The 17,649-nt window shown below is 37.9% G+C and overlaps 1 protein-coding gene across 1 annotated transcript in view; it reads right to left on the bottom strand.

Annotated features, from left to right (window-relative positions):
* Window positions 1–707: 707 nt before the first annotated feature.
* Window positions 708–17,649, bottom strand: part of ATP6AP1 (ATPase H+ transporting accessory protein 1) — a 59,655-nt gene continuing 42,713 nt past the window's right edge. Inside the window, exons 7-10 of the mRNA XM_009286800.2 lie at window positions 13,625–13,866; window positions 12,968–13,021; window positions 6,187–6,424; window positions 708–1,444 (exon numbers count right to left, since the gene is read on the bottom strand). Coding sequence (XP_009285075.1) covers window positions 1,235–1,444; window positions 6,187–6,424; window positions 12,968–13,021; window positions 13,625–13,866 — 744 coding nt within the window. The 3' untranslated portion in view covers window positions 708–1,234. The remainder of the gene's footprint in view (window positions 1,445–6,186; window positions 6,425–12,967; window positions 13,022–13,624; window positions 13,867–17,649) is intronic.

The raw sequence follows: 17,649 nt of genomic DNA, 5'->3' as shown, positions 1-17,649 counted from the left end.
GACAAATGTAATTTTGTCAAAATGAAATCTTTTTGTTCTTTAACTACTAATAGAATATGCACAGTCATAACAAAACATTACAGAAGAGAGAATGAAAATGTTATTTTTACCATTTTTTTACCAATTTACCATTGCTCTTTTACTATTTTCTAGCTTTTCATAACATTTAGTAATTCACTCCATGGTCAGATTGCCCGATGAGAAGATGTAGAGTCTTTTATTAATTGCAGAAGAATCCAGGACACTGAATGTTTTCAGGCTCCTGGAATCACTGAGATGACCATAAACATGCTCAGACTTAATCAGTTCATTAGCACAGTATTTCTAATGATTTCGTATAATTTTTTTTTCCTCTTTTGTACAAACTTCATAACTACTCCAAAGATACCTGGAAAAGGAGGGGTGTTAAGAAAATTACCTTATCTCTGTTAAGATGCTGTCTGCACTGGCACATTGAATCATACTAGGTTATGAGCTTGAAAAGTTGCATTCATTGCCATGACACCAAATACAATTTTGTGATCAGTTTGGACAAGGACGTATCTTGCTTAGTAACTCCATCAGCTGTCCGTGGCTAAAACAAACACATGAGTTAGCGCTACTCAACATAATTCTCACAGGCATGAGCTGACATCAGAGGGAAGATAAGCCTTAATCCATCCATTCTCATTTGTTATACCACATCTGAACAAAGCGATGTATTTTGAAAAGATTTTTCAAGACCATTTATTTAGTGACTTATACCTTATTAGTTCTGTACATTTCTGGATGGTTTTCTCAACAGAAAAAATGACAAGACACAGTTCAGCCTTCTTATGATACATCAACATGCCATGCTTACTAAAGAGCCTTTAAAGAGACTAAGTAGTTTCAATATATAGTTGCTTGTTGAGTAAGTTATTTATTAATCCTTCTCATTTATCTCTGTTGTGATATCCTTTCTTTGCCAATAATAGTTAATCTTCTAATAGTCTTTCTAATAGCCAGGTAGAGTAATAACCTCTACAGCCTCACCGCAGACCCTTAGCACAGATAACTATTAACAAATGATGGTAATAACAAGTAGAATTATTATTGTTGCCAAGCATAACGATCCTTTTCATACGTATGTTAAGTATTCCTTTCCGCTGCGGTATCTTTATAGGTTACACATATTATGAAGTAGAAGGTAATAAAAATCGTAAATATCAGACCAGGAAAAGCCGTAGCAGCATTAAATCAATGCTGTTGATGGCTATTCTGTCTGAGGAACTGAGAGAGCTGGACCTTTGGGATCATCAAATCTGCTGTTTGTTGTGAGCTGCATGATCACGTGGATTCCATAGGCCAGGATCCACAGTAAAACTATAGATGTCACCAAGCCCATCCAGATTCCAGGCGTGAAGAAGCTTGTACAGTCACTTGCATAGGAAAACTGGTTGTTTTCAACATTGAAGCCTTGAATCTGAGAATGAAGAAAGGTAGATAGATGAGTGCAATTAAATGTGGAGAGTAGGCCCTACTTGCAGGATATATGTGTTAATTACCACTCACACTCTGCCCATTAAAAAAGAGTGAGAACCAAATCCTTTGCATAACAATTTTCCAGGTCTCCTTTCCACCCAGGAAATTAAAGATGCAGAAGTCATTTGTTTGGCAAGAGGTAGGTTGTGTTTCCCACTTCATAAATTTGTGTTACTTTTAGAAGTAAAGTCCCAAAGGGGACGTGTGATCAGTATTACTCAATGACCACTTCAAAGGGGACGTGTGATCAGTATTGCCCAATGACCACTTCAGAACCAGGAAACTCAAAGCACCCAAAGGCATGAGAGTTAAGGCCCCCCAGATCATAAGATTTGTTGAAATACCCTGAGATTTTTAGCTAACAACTCCTTGACAAGCAGAACTCCTGAAACCTACTTTAAAATGCATCTAATGAAGATGACCTTTTTGGCTGTTCTAGTGAAAGTTCAAGGAGAAAACAGTTGTGAAACCTTTCTTCCCTCCTCCTTAGACATCAGAGACTCGAAACAGGAGAGAGGGCTTGCTTTACTGAGGTGTGGGATCTGTATTGTCTATTAACATATGAAACCCATATAAGCTTTTCCAGCAGTTAGAAAAATCTGTAATATCTCTCCTTTGACTGGATTCTTGAGGTCTGCACTGACTGAGTTCCTGTCATATTATTTTCCTCAGAAAAATCAACTAATGTGGGGATCTATTCTCTGCCTAGCCACCAATTTTGCAAAAAGCATCAACAAACTGAATGCCTTTGAGACCACTATCCTTCTAAAAATTTTGTTAAAACCAAAGGATTAGAAAACTATGAAGAAAGGGAATACAGTCCCCCCTCTACACTCATGCACATAATGACATAAGCACTGATTCCTTCAGAAGGAAGGGAATCAAACTGGTGGAAGAAAATGAAGGAAAGAATTAGTCTGATCTCTGTTTTTGAGTCTTTCTTAAATAATTTTATAAAGAAAAACGAAGACTGGGATTCTTATGTATTTAGTGATTCTTTGAAATGGGTATGTAAGGAAAGCACCAAACATCATAAATCCACCAGTAAAGAAACAAGACCTTAAAACTGACTATTTTCTATAAAATATTATAGAATAAAATAAAAAAGTTTGTTTTATTTAAATCACTGCCCTCACCAGGCAATAAGCAAGGAAGCAGAAGATGACGGATTTCTACTTTTCTATCTTCCCACTCCATGATTACTCTATGCTTTATGATAAACTAAATGGAAAGCTTTGTGGTAATAAAAGAGTTGGTACTTCCTAGGAAAGGTGTTGGTACAAACATTGAAGAAATTAGTCTGTGGCTTGCATACCATGCTACACCAGTAAGCACGCTGGGTTTAAGTTCATTCATGGCTCAGGCACCTGAAGTTAATGTGTACGTAATATGTGTGTTAAGACCAAAATCTATACCTTCCAGAATGCTGATTAATAAAGCTATTATCATATGCAGAACTAAGGGCTATTTAGGTACTGTGGAGATGAAGACAATTTTAGCAATTCAAGCTTTTCTGGGCCTCTTAGAAGAATCTTTCCAAGTCAGATCATGGTAGCTAACTTGCAAATACTGCCTGCTTTCACTATAGGCAGTCAGACTTCTGATTAAAGCAGGATTAGCAAAAATAAGCTTTTGGGTTGCGTAACTGTTTGCACAGTTTGAGAGAATACAGTTGATTACCAAAGTCTTCACTTGTTAAGCCACTGCTTTGACAACAGATGAGAATGTGAATAGGAGTCATGAAATGTAGTCTGAAAGACTTATCTATAATAAAAACAGAAAGCAGGTGATGTTTTATGTCATTTATGTTCAAAAAAATGGATTGAAATTCTGGAAAACAATACACACTTGTTACCACCTTTACAAGAACTCTCTGAAGCACTTAACAGGTGTCTTTGGTTTAGAAAGGCTTTACCACTTCTGATTTAGAGCCAGAAATACTGAATTTTATTATGTCAATCCTACTGGGTTTTTTCTGAAGCAGGATTATGCTTATTGAACCTTCGAGGTGAAAGCTTTAATTGTACATTCTTAAAATGCTATGTCTACTTTTAGGCGGGAGATGAAGTATATGTAGGGTTCTTTTATTGTTTTTCTGAAGCTTTATCATTTTTGTGGGGGTGTTAGATCCCAGGTGGGAGATTAAAATGTGACTCCTAGCAGCATTTCTACCTATACAAAAGTTAAAAATACTTACATGTGGTTCTCTAATTTTTATGAATGTAAAAGCCTTTTGGATACAGGCCTCTGTACTGTAGAAGTTTTAATTTCAGTGGTTGGACCAGCGTCATTTGTCTTGGTTATACTAGTCTGCATTTACTGTTAATTTTTAAAATATTTTTTTGAATGGAATTTTCTCATCATTTGACTTTTGACAAAGCCTCCAAGTAAAATCTGTTGTTTTCATAGCTCTTAAGTGTACACTGAACATCTAATTTTTGAACTTAGAAATACTTTAGCCACAAAGAATCCTAATATTCTTGACTTTAAAGTTTTTGGCAGTTTTTCTTAGGAACAAAGGGGCTTCTAAACCACTATGACACATACTAAAGAAAAGCGGTGCTTTTTGGTGGCAGCCTCCTCTTTAACTTCATAGACAATTCTGAGATCCTCAAAAGGATAAAAGGTATCATGGTAGAACAACCATTCCTGTGACAACAACAAGATCAACAAAAACTCCACCAAAACCAGAGCAGTTTTGGTACTGTGTACAGCTATTAGTGGTGACATCCTAGGCTATGGGCACGCCTAGACAGCATCCCACAGAGGTTCTTTAGGTGGTAGTGACTGAGCTAGCTCCAGAACTAAAGTAAAAGGCTGCATCAGTTCATCCTTGCCTTGGAACAAGTTATGCAAGCCTTCACTGTGCAGGTGCCGTGTCCCTCTAATACAGTGATACTGTTTTCAGGATCCCACATTGCAAAGTGCAATTGTACCAGCTAGATTGGCATTGGATCCTGGTTTCTAATTCATTGCATAACATTGACATGAAAATCATGTTCAGCAACAAGATTTTGTGCTGGCTGCAACCACTTAGCACACCCCATGTGCCTTTTCCACCGTGTAACAGAGCTTGGGGGTTTCTAAACCTCATTCTAGAACAAAGACTGATATTGAGACCAATAAGATTTCACTCATATCAATGGAAGATATCTGGAAAGGTATTATCTAGTTCAGATAGAACTTAGAAACGAGCCCAGAATGGTGACTTTCTGTTTTCTCACACAACAGGAAAGATCAGAACAGGACTTTCCAGGTTGTGTTCCATGCGTAGGACTTGACCAGAGAAAAAAGCCTTTCCCAAGAGGAACTGGAAGTTCTGTTGTCTGAACAGTGGAAGCAGCTGCTGCTCCAAATCAATAAGGAAGGTGGGAAACCTACTATTTCTACTCTTGATCAAGACCCCAGTGAAAGGATGCCTACTAAGGATGAAGCAAGGCCTCTCTCTAAGCTTTGAGAAGGCAGCAGTATCAATGTAAATAGAACTTCAAGGAAAAGATATGTTGTAAGTGGACACTGTATTTTCATAGCCCGTGTACTTTCATAGCCTAGTGATGCCAAAGTCTGACTTCAAAGAGTGACTAGGCAAAGTACAGTTGTGTGGACTCAGATATTTTCAGGCCTTTCCATAAAAAATACCATCAGGAGGAACCTTCACAACATTGGTGTGTATTGCTATGTTGCTTCTCAAAAAACTGTGGGACTTGATCCTGGAATTTGTGGAAAATAAATCTCAGCATCAACGCTGTTCCTTTGAGATTTCCATTGTTTAAGCAGAAATGTCAAATCTGGACTCAGATTATTGAGATTTGGTTTGTTATTGAAATCATAAATACAATTATATCAGCATTTGTATCCAGTTATCATGGGATTAGCTCATCTTTGACAAATAAGAGTCCAGCTTGGAATTACTCCTATCATTTCCATGATCTCTTTAATCAAAGAGGTCCCTTAGTGCAATATTGTTTTAAGATATAAATGTTGATGTGCTTCTCCTAAGTCCAGATCAATGCTCAAAATAATGAAGATGCAATCATCTGCACCTCTCATATGTAGTCTGTACTACTGCACTAAATACACAGAAAATCTATGCCTCATTCAAAACAAAAAAGCCAACTGCTTTCATTCTGGGCCATGCGAGACCTAGTATTGCTCCTGATTGAAGTCCATGGCAAACCTTCCATTAAACCTAATTGCATCGGGTTTTGTTTCTGTCTGTAGGAGTACAGACAGTCTATGTCACTGAAAACAGTAACCACACTAAGCTGTACTTTCCTAGGTAAACAAAGTGCAAAGAAATCAAATAAAAACAAAGTAAACAGCATAAAGCCACCCACCTAAGAGGCCCGTGTTTCCAATAGCAGCCCAATTCATTAAACAGGCATGGGGACTTAGTCATTCTTTGCCTGATTAAGCGCATTTGGTTTTATTGTTTTTTCGCTTCTGTGGACAACTTCATAGTCTTATGTTTTTCAAAGCTGTGCTTTCATGTTCTTATTGTTCAGCAACTGCCGTCTTTTTTACCCCTTTATTGAATAGCTCAGCTAGGGGGAACAGCTTTTCTTTTACATTTTCCCTCAGGCTGAAATGAAAGTAAGGGCATTATGAATGTGTGTCATTCAGCACCTACAATAGCAAGTAATAGTTCTTGGAATTATCTCTGAAATGGCAATGTGTACTCACTTGCAACCTGGAAATGAAAACATCCCAGTTTTTTGCCTCATTGTTGGATGGAATCAGCCTTGCAGGGTAGAGATTGCTTGTTCCCACCAGCTGACAATGAAATGAATACTCTGCAGGAGCAGAGATGGCAGAAACATTAAATTTAGCAAACTTTTCTCCATCTTGTACAATCTCAACTGCATCTAAACTGGACCAATTTCTAGCCGAGCCTCCATAGAACTTATTGGTCATTAAAAACCTAGAAAGACAACAGAGGGGGAAAAAAAGTCAAAATGATAGAAGGAAAAAGTTAATATTCATTTGATAAAGTACTGGTGGCAGCTAAAGGTTCACTATTGCTAGCTGCAAACATCACAGCTGGTATCTTAGCTTGGCCTTCCACGTCATTAGGATTGCTCATAACTGAAGAGACTCTGTGAATATGTTTTTACTACTTTTTAGAGTTTCATCTCACAAGCATAGCTTTTCATAGCTGTGGCAGGCAAGGAGCAAATGCAATTTCATTCTTCAAGAGCCTCTGCCAGTGCAGTATTTCATCAGTTAGTTACCAACAGTTTATAATCAGTGGAGTAGAACCTGAGAGACTGTCAGTAGGCCTGCAATGGCTCTCAATAAACATTTTATGGGATTTTTTGAAAATTGCTTTTATGATAGGTACAGGCATGATAACCATTCTGATTTATCATTGCAATTTGTCCTTGGCTTAGATGCCTAAATGGCAATTTCCTTTGCAAATGTCTGAATTTGCAGTAGAAGACAGAGTTTTCTCTCACTAGAAGGTGAGGAGGGGTCGTCAGCCCTAGTTTCCCAATTTGTAGTGGGTTAGGCACAGATAAATATTTTCTCATTTTGAAAAGTTCTGTGTATGTGCGGTATTGCAGCAGTTTCCAGTAGTTTATAATCATGGGATTTATATATATGTTACTACCACTGCAGTCTGAACACCTCCCAAATGTTCTGAAACAGAAATGATTGAGAACATCCAGAAGTACATCCTGATCCTTTACAGATCAGGACTATATCCTAGTCTTTATCACTTTTTACCCAGGTACTTTTAGGTATTCAAGTTACCTCATAAGGAAATGATAAACTTTTCTTCTTATTGTATGTTGCTTAATACTTTAACCCTACTTGGTCTATGTATGTACTGCTCTATATAGTTTGCTGAAGATTTTTTTTGCTTATTGATAACCACAAAGAATTTAGAAGAGGAACCTTTTTAGCAGTAAGTGAGACTTGCTACAAAATGAAATATTCTAATATGTCTGTCCACAATGGGTAACACTCTATGTGGATTTTAAAATTTGGGGTGATACTTAGATGCAATTATGAGACGTTTGAAAAATAAGCAGTTGTCTATAAATGTGGCACAACATAGAATATCTTACGTTCTGTAGGGTATATGTATATATATACAGAATATTCTCTGTTGTGGAATATTGCTTGTTTGTTCAAATCAGTTGCTTTCAGTAGCATGTCATCCACACAACATAGAATCTGAACTCAACACAAACAATGCTCCTTAGAAGTAACACACAAAATTTGACAGCTTAGGTTACTACAGTAACTGAGCCTTTTTTTTTTTTTATAATTTGTGGCTTTTGATTCATGTAACTTCATAACCTTCAAGAGTTTCAAAATGCTCAGAAGGAATCCTAGAAGTCAAAGTGTCATTCAGGTGAGAAAAGGATGTTTTGTTTTATGGCATTCCTTACATTTTGAGCCTAAACAGCTCTTTCCATACAACATTCAGCTGCAAGCATCAGTGAAAAAGAAAAAAAACATTTGAATTTCATCTAGTGCACATTCACAAATATTTATGGAAAATATTCTATTGTTATAGTGGTAAAGTTAGTTACAAAATTAAAACATATATTAGCCTAGATATTAATTGCCAGAAGAAAGGAATCTTTTCCTGATGTACAGCACAATTTGAACAGAATTTCCATGGTGTCTCAGTAGCAATGCTATAGGCACTAGCTGAAGGCCAGTTATAAGCACAGAGAAGTTTACTTAAACATTTGTGCCAACCACAGGTGCTGGGTGTGCTCTGTACTTTTGCTGAGAAGATAATAAAAGTGGTAAACAAGGAAATTCTTTGGAGACTTACCATATGAACAAACAAGTTTTATAAGGCTATGTATGTGAGTACAGTCTAAAGTGACCTCCAAGAGAATGCTGTCTCTTCACATTGCACCAAAGACTAAAATTTTATGTTTATGAGAATATTTATGAGAATTAAGATTCTAATTAGTGAACTAGTTGACCATGGTTAATGTAGTAATACAGGCTTTTATCCTTAGCAGTTTTCCAAACAACTGATAGTGAATAGCCTCCAACAAGCACGCACTTAACTGATAAAACTGTAATTCATTAAATTACAAAAAAAGACATACAAAAACCAAAAATCAATAGAGTTACTTCATTTAGTTTAATATTTTCTCAGATGAGTAGGTAGCAAATAGAATGAGCACAATCTAGCAAATGAATGACAAGGGGGAGGAGAGATATAACAAAGATTTTATCTGCAGAACTGAAAGTACCTTGGCTTTTATAGGAAATGCTGTGTTCATATTAAACATTAGAGCCCATACAGGAAGCAAACTTTGACACAGACATTATGTACTTTACATATTGTGGCACAAAAAATTCCTGGTCATAGGCCAGACTCCCTTTGTGCCAGATAACCATATGAACTCTAAATGCCACCACCTGTTACCAATCACCATCTCATGTGGGTATTCATTACCACACAAGGAGAGATATTTCTGAAAAGAAAGCTAGCTGGAATTATTACTGTTTCAAAGATTCAAAGAGAAACACAACTGTTAGGTAAAAGACTTTAAAACATTGTTCTTGGGTCAATTCTATTCTATACATGCTATGAGCAACAACAACAGTCAAGTACTTAATGTAAGTGGGGAAAATACTAATGCTCTGCACTTCCATCCACTTTGACACCTTTTCCCAGAGAAGGTGACTGACAGGTGCTTGAACAGCTGGATGTCATCAGCTGCTGAGAGAGCTGAGATGATGCTTCTTCCAGCAAAAACTACTGCCCACTGCTCCTACCCCTGCTGCAGCAGTAGTTCACTTTTCTAAAACTAGCACAACCAGAAACACTCTACAACCACTCCCTAACAGCTCACCTCTCAGTGGCAAGTGCAGGAGGATGAATGGGACTGCTGCTCTTGCTAGACAGAGAGAGAGAGAGGGAGATGGCAGCTGTTTTCATAGGATGAAGTAGCTATTGCAGCTGCTAGTAGGAGGTGGGATATGACTAGCTGCTCAGCACGAGGTGGTAGACTAGTGGTGGTAAGGGCAGGCTCTGGATCCAGCTCATGCTGCTGAAGTTAGAGCCTCTTTTAATGACGAATAAATTGAGCTATTTGAATGTGATCCTCTCTAGTGTCACTTTCTGTCTTCAAGGGGTGCTCTCCTACACCTAAGTAAATGGCCTTTACAGGGGAAAAAAATGCAGTCATGGCTCTAAGCTCTGTTCCTTCCCACCTCTTTGCCCTGCTTGTGTCCTGTTTATTGAGGCAGACTGTAATCTTACCAAGGAGTCATCTTGAACAAGAAATGTAATCAAAGTGAACCAGAAGGGGAAAACAGAGGTTGTAATGTATATCTCTGTGTGTTTTAGAAGCTCTTGACAATAGACATGCTGAGATAAACAAGGTGAATAAAGTGTTCCTGAATCATGAAAAGATCAATGGATTGTTCTGGTTTCGTTGAGTATATCTTATTATTTGCCATGCAATATTGTATTATGGTGGCTAATAGAGGCCTAAAATGACAAAATTGTCTCTTAAATCAAAAGATAATCTAACAGAAAACAGCACAAACAATCAGGTGTATCTTTAGCAGGAAGTTTTCTTTATAAAGGCTTCTGAGGTGTTGTGGGCTGATGCTAGCCAGCAGCCAAGCACCCATATAGCTGCTTGCTCACTTCCCGTCCCCAGCAGGACAGGGGGGGAGAACAGAAAGAGTGAAAATGAGGAAACTTGTGGGTCGAGATAAAGACAGCTTAATAAGTAAAGGAAAGAGGAAAAAAGGCGATACAGAAGCAATCACTCTCTACCTCCCACAAGCAGGCCAATGCACAGTGAATGCCCAAGCAATGATCACCCTGGAAGCCACCCCCCACCTTCTTCCTCTATTCCATTTTTTATTGCTAAGCTCCTGTGCCACATAAAAAATAATCAATTTAGGCACTTTCGTGTCTAAATGCCCTGAGAGGCTATTAAAAACCTGGATCACACCTAGCCAAATGGAAGAAATAAAATTCTCCTGCAAAACACAGCCAGCCTATGCTACTTTAATTACTCGCTGGGCATGACAGCAGTCAGGACTTCACCTACTTTCTTTTCAAGTCCTCACCTATTGTGGAGCCTGAGTTTCTTATCCCAGCTTCAAGGGCTCTTTATGCATTTTGGTATTTAGTTATAATGTATTCAAGTAAAAGCACAGGTCAAGAGAAACTTTGTGAGTATTTCTGCCTTTACTACAACAGGCTCAAAGGATGTAAAAAAGTATTCCAGAATAAGAGAGAAAACATGAACCATTCACCTTTTGTACTGATGTTCTCCTTTAATTTACAGTCAGTCTGTCTGCAGAGTTGCTTCAGATTTCTTCTCTTCAGATGCACCTCAGATTCATGACCACATTAAAGTTTTCTCCCAATAATTAATTAAAATTATAAGATTTTAACAAACAGATGACTAAACATAAATCTGAATAATCCTCATTAAGTCCATATGTGTGCACTAACATCACACTTGATCTTCTTATGCCTGCTGCAGCAATCAAAATCTCAGATAAATGTTTCAACTGCCAAAGTATTTTGTTTCTATAGTAGCATCCTAAGGTTTGCAATTTGCTGTTGTACAGTTGAGTAAAACCTGTTGACTACTTTAAAGAAAACAACCCCTCTAAGATCTACCAATTAACTTAGTAGCTAGTTTTGCAGCACAGTGTCATGCTCCATAAGATTTTCAAGTGCTTTATGATTCATATCATTTTCTTGGAACTGTAATTTTACTAGAAAGCATGGTATTATGCTGAGGATGGTCACATTCAGGACAAACATAGAAAGCAACCATATTCATTCATACAGAAAGAGATTACAGGAGAGCAGCTAAGACCTGCACTAGTATGAGCAAAGACACAGAATAAGAATCCAGGGCACTGTTTTGGTGGGTCTGTCTGTACAAGAGCGGGACAGAAGCAGCAGACAGTAGACAGAGAAGCACCAGGGCAGCACCAGAGAAAGTGATATTTTGTGACTTGGAGTAAAAGTAAAGACACAACTTTGGCAGAGTCTTGGTTTGAGAACAGTATTTTTGGAATGGGATCCAAGGAAAATGTTTCCTTAATTCCCTGTGGTGTTCAGGGAAATGCATGCCCTTTTGATAATTTACAGTATTGAAACCAAGAAATGTTTGACTCTGTCACCAAGGAGAAGTCTCAAGGATCCTATACACAGCTAACGACAATAGTCAAAAAAGTAAAAATACTATACTAACAGCAATCTTATCTGTACATTATGTTCTTTCACAAAGCTCTAGATGCTTGGGGGGGAGGGGAGATGTTAAATTTCAAAACATGTTTGGTTTTTTGCCACCTATCATGGTTTCTGATGATGACAGCAAGTGTCTCTATGCACTCCAAATACAACTCCAAACACATAATTGACTCTCTTCAACACAAGTCCTTCTGGGGGTCCTGTTACCTAAATGTAGAATGTCCTTCTATCTCAGTGTAAATAATGGTATTTATTAATTTGTGCTTATCATCTTGGTGCCATGTGCCTCTTTTACTCTTCTACCAAAATGTTGTTCAAGCTCTGATTGTCTTCTACATTATTACTTTAAACTTCCTCTCTTTGGTTTCCTTGGATTTCAATTTCCCTTATTCAAGATGTCAAAAGCATTTTAGATGGCAAAAGTCATTTGTCCTTCTGCTGCCCAAGCAAACATCCAGTTCATCCTCTGACACATGCAAATTTAATTCAGTCCAAGTCCTTCCCAAATAAATTTAATCAATTAACTGAGGTACCTAGATGAAAAAAGCAGGCCACATTATCTTCACCAGAGCTTAAGAAAATAATTTTAACTGCTGTTCCTGCTGCTGAGGAAAGAACTGAGGTTTGTGGACCAGCAGCTGTATGGCAGCCCTCATCAGTAGCAGATGCTTTCCCCATCCCTAGAATCCACTAGTGACAGCAATATCTGCAAGTTCTCCCTTTGACTTTTCATCCCAAGTCTTCCTGTTCCCTAACTTTTCTTCCCTCTTCTCATGGTAGGAGAAATGAGGTCTTGTCACCATCCATGGAGCAGAAAAATTACAAGTTTTTGCACACCTCATTAGCCACAAGCGAGCTCTGACAGAGTACACTGGTAATCCACATTAGGACTAAGTACAACCCTGGCCATGCAAGTAGACTTCAGCCCCTAGAATTGTTCACAAAACACGGTTAGATTTCCCTGAGACAGGATCGTGGTCTAATCCTATTAGCAAAACAGGGTGTTGCATATACCAGAACCTTACAGTACGGTTGTTTGCCTACACCACTTTTTCAGAACTTTACCTGAGCATATTAATATATTGTCTATATAAAGACTGTATTATTGTTCTCCTGCAGAGTAACTCCTTAGAACAGAAAGCAAATTGTAATTTCAAAAACATATTCACTTAACTCCTCCTCTTTTTTTGCTCCTAATTTACAAACAGGCTTTGTACATCACAAAGATCTATTTAAGAATAAATCATAAGTTACCTTATCTCTAGGCTGCTGATTCCATTCACTGGCTTTGTGTATTTTAATGACAGTCTAAGAATAAGAAACAGATTTTTAATGTTAGAGTAGTCAGCTTTAATTAGATCATTGTGACATTTCAGTCGGAGGGAATATTCTAAATCAATAGGCAATTACAAAAGTCATGTAGCAAAGGTTCAGTACACAGAAAAATATGACAAAATATTTCTAGAGGTTTTTTTACCCAAGAGCAGGTGCTTAAAAGTAAAGGAAAACAGAGATCATGTTTCATTAATGTACTTCCAGCTGAATTACTACCTAGTAACAGGCAATACTCCCCTTCAAGGGAATTTTACAACGAAATGATGGTCTCATTAATGCCAGTGGAGATTTCTGTGATTTTGAGATCGTGCACAGAGAAACCTGTTTGGACCAAATATAAACAAACAAGGAAGTAAGGAATGTAAGGAAAAAAAATTGTGAAAATAAGAGACTGCATCTGAAAAATCTTTGTGGTGTTGACTGAATATTTTCTTCTAAGAATATCCAATTTAGTATTTTTTATTTTGGATGCTTTAGAAGAAGAAAATTAAATTAGTATTAACTTGACATTGCACTATTTCTGATTAGCTTTCAGAATCACATGTATTATGATATGAACTTTCTTGTGCTACTCACATTGTGTTGATGTCTGAGCATTCAGAGGAAGAAATATCCACATTCTGCGTTACAAATGTTGCATTTGTCAAATCTATAAAAACTGAACTGTTGGCTTTGAGGCTGAAATTACTAGCATAAAAAAGGATGCATATATCTTTTCCAGTGGTCACATTCAGAGGAGGATATGATAAACTGTCTTCTTCCTCCGTGGCCATTAATTGTCGTCTTAATTCCCCCACCACATCAGTTCTTCTAGGAATCTGGAATAACAGCACATTAACAATTCATCTCCTTTATAACAGATAATATCAACTGAACACAGACCTTCACCATTCTGTACCATGAGCACCCATCCTTCTTAAATCCTCAATCAGCCTCAATATTTATTATTGTCTGTCTACTTAATTGGCAGTATGGAGGCCAATGGGGTGGTGTTAACCTAGGTTCCCATGGTCAGGTGTCCACAAGTGAAAACAAGCACCACTGATATTAGGCAAATGAACGTAAAACCATGTTGTTAATGCTACCTTAAGATAGTAGTATGCATTAGTGCTAACAGGTAAAAGAATTTGGTTTTTTTTACAGAATAATATACTGAAAGAAATTAACTTTTTTCCCGCAATAAAATCACAAGAAAACTTCAACTTGCCAGTTCAGTGACCACCCCCCTTAGTAACAATAACAGGTTTTACACTCTTCATTTTAACAGACATGAAAGCAGGCTGCTTAACTACAACAATGTTATATTTAGACTCTTATGATGGCTTCTGGAAAAAGAAGATCTATGCTCATTTAGCTGATGTGGTGAACTCCTACAAGAGACTTCACTGCATATATACATTTGCTTTTAGGAGGTTTCCAGGAATTCTCTTTAATAGGTAATGCATTTTTACAAATGTGCCCAGGGCATCCTTGGTAAAACAGCCCCATTGATATCAATGGTAAAAGCTAGCTGACCTTATCAGATGATAACTTAACACTGTTGTTCATATCTTAATCTTCACTTCTTACTCTGTTCATATCTGGGCTATTCCATCTATTTTTAAGACCCATGTCAGCTTTCCAACTTTGTATTCTACAAGTAGCCTCTTCCCTTGGATAGCTTTGGTATACAAGAAATGAGAGGCATCACAGGGGTTATCAGAACTATAATTATGTGGAGCTATTGCCTGGAACCACTTTTAACGGGTTTAAAGACAGGCAAGGGCCATTTTCCAGTCTGGAACAGAGGCTATAATATCGCTTTATAACCTGCCTGTGGAGAAGAGCCCCAGAAGATTTTGTCACCTTAACAGCTGCTCTCTAAACGCTATGGTCCATCTGTTATTTACAACGCATCTTTACAGATACCTCATTCTATGAACAAAGCAGAATGGGCTGAATTAAAAACCTTTGACTAAATGCTCAAATGAAGATTGCAATCTTCCTCTCCCATACATGCATACTTTATGAATTTCTTTTTAATTCAGAATAGTGCCTTTTCAAATACATCAGAACATGTATTATTTTAAATGAATACCATTTTCTTTAAAAGAAGAGTGTACAACAAAAGAAAATATTCAACTTTTGATATAAAACTTTTAATCTTCCCTTAGGCCCTGCTGAAATGTAATCATTTTATTTCAAACTGAGAGGAAGAGCTGAAGTCTAAATTATATCCTGCCTAACAACTGACTTCACTATGTGGGCCCCGCATATCATCTAAAGAGGGCTTTAAAAACCACCTGCTAATAGCTGAAAACAAGGTTACATTAGAGACTGTGATTGGGCTAACTTGGGGGATTAAGTTTAAGTATCTTAAAATAAAAAGAAAGCTATTAGAATATAATCATGAGACTACAGCTTTATTTCTATTGCTCTGCTGCCAGTACTTTGTCGTGAGTCTCTCACATAAAGACTCCCTTTCGTCTCTGAAAAAGCACACGAACCGAAAGAGCGTTTGCCTGTAAAGAAGAGATGTCAGGGACTAAGAAATCCTCTAGTTTCTCATGATTAAACCTGTTTTAACAAATTTACCTATACTGAAGAAGGGAGGCAATACAACTTGCCAAACTCATTTCTAAAAGTGGGCTTTGTTTTGGTCATATTTGTAGCTGAAAATACAGGCAGTCATGGACTGTGCAGCCCAGCGAGTCCTTACTTGCACAGCTACAGGCAGGTAAGGACAACTACACCAAATGGGAGCCTGACAGTATCAGTTGTCTGGAGAAAAGTCCCCCAAACAATTACCGGCCTGTATATTCATCCCTTCAGCCTGAAGGCATGAATGCCTAACTTACAGGCATTTCTATAAGTTACCTGTGGGTGAGGTAATTTAGCACATTCGAAATCAGAAAGCATTACCTCACAGAGATTCAAGAAAATTTAATCCTGAGTCTGGAGGGAGGCTCTCTGAAACAACCCAACCTGGGACCCACTGGAGACCTGAAGACAGCAGTCTCTCCTTCCAGCTGACCTGCAGTGGGAAGCTGAGAGCTCCCCCAGTACATCCCTGCCTCTCTGTTTCAGGCACATTTTCTTATTCTTTTGTTGCTGCACAAACATGAGCTTACTGAATTAAAATCATTCTCCCCATGCCATATATTTCATGCTAAACTATAAATGACAAGATACTTCCTTGAGAAATGGATTATATTTACACTGAATTCTTGTAAATCAAATTAGATTATTTAAGAACAATCCGTAGTGGCAGTGTTGTCAATCATTAAACCATATTTTATTCTGTTGTTTAGTGCTCCCTTTGCCTTTACCTAATCTGAACCATGGGATGTCTGAGTCACCATCTTGTTCCTCTGGATTTATCAATGACATTTTTGATCTTAGATATGCAGTGAACAATCACAAGACCTGATTAAATAAGATACAGAAAAGAAAGGGTGCCATTTACATTAGCCTAGAACAGAATTGAACACTGTAATTACTAACTGAACCTGCAATAGAAGTAGCCTGGACAAAATTCTTCCCTTTGATGTTTTGCAAGCCTCCTAATTCAGAATCATCTCTCTTGGAAAGGAGAAAGACAGCTGATCTAGCAACATTTTGATGCACCAACATACTGATCTTTTTCAAAGCAAACAGACCTTACATCCAAAATTATTCATTTGTTTTGTTGTTGTTGCCGGGGCTTTGTTGGTTGTTCCAAAATAGAATGGCTAGAGACAAGAAAAAAGATTTGGGGCCATTTTATATATTTGAAATGACAAACAAATATAAATTGAATGCTTGCAAACACATACGAGAAAAATACAAAATACTGGGAAAATCAAATTTTCATTGGCTGAAATGATGAATGGTAATGAACCATAGAAACAGGCTACATTTCACACTAGTTTCAACGTGGGATTTTTGGATATCAGTTCAACAGATGGTTATGCCTTCTTTTTCAATCTTGTACTTCTTGACTTTTTTATTGCTATGTTTAGGTGTGCACATCAAGAATAAGAAAACTGTCCTGGTGGTGCTTGTTGCTCCTTTTAATTTCTAACAGTATGGATCTATGACCACATCCTCTCTGTGGAGTTGTTGCTCTTATTGTAACAGATAGCGGAAGGGGAAGGTCTTTCTCCGTGTTTTCCTCCATGTTTTCTAACCGATGTAGCATCACGGCCTCCCTACAGACAGCATGACTACCACCCCTGCTAATACATCAGCTTTTCTGAAAGATACTGTACCACAAATCTGTGATGCAGGCAATGGCTGTTTGTATCTCACTGCTAAAGGTTAAAAATTTGAAAGGCAAGCATTAGGATTTGGTATAACCACAACATAATCCCCATTTTTAAAAAGGGAAAAAAGGAAGAGCCGGGGAACTACAGGACAGTCAGTCTCACCTCTGTGCCTGGGAAGATCATGGAACAGATCCTCCTGGAAGCTATGCTAAGGCACATGGAGGACAGGGAAATGATGCGAGACAGCCAGCATGGCTTCACCAAGGGCAAGTCCTGCCTGACCAACCTAGTGGCCTTCTGTGAGGCAGTGACTACATCAGTGGACACGGGAAGGGCTACAGATGTCGTCTGTCTGGACCTCTGTAAGGCCTTTGA

This window comes from Aptenodytes forsteri, unplaced genomic scaffold (genome assembly GCF_000699145.1).
Source record: "Aptenodytes forsteri isolate BGI_AS27 unplaced genomic scaffold, ASM69914v1 Scaffold166, whole genome shotgun sequence".
Taxonomy (NCBI): domain Eukaryota; kingdom Metazoa; phylum Chordata; class Aves; order Sphenisciformes; family Spheniscidae; genus Aptenodytes; species Aptenodytes forsteri.
Note: the sequence above shows the minus strand (reverse complement) of the source record. Positions and strands in the feature narration are given on the sequence as shown.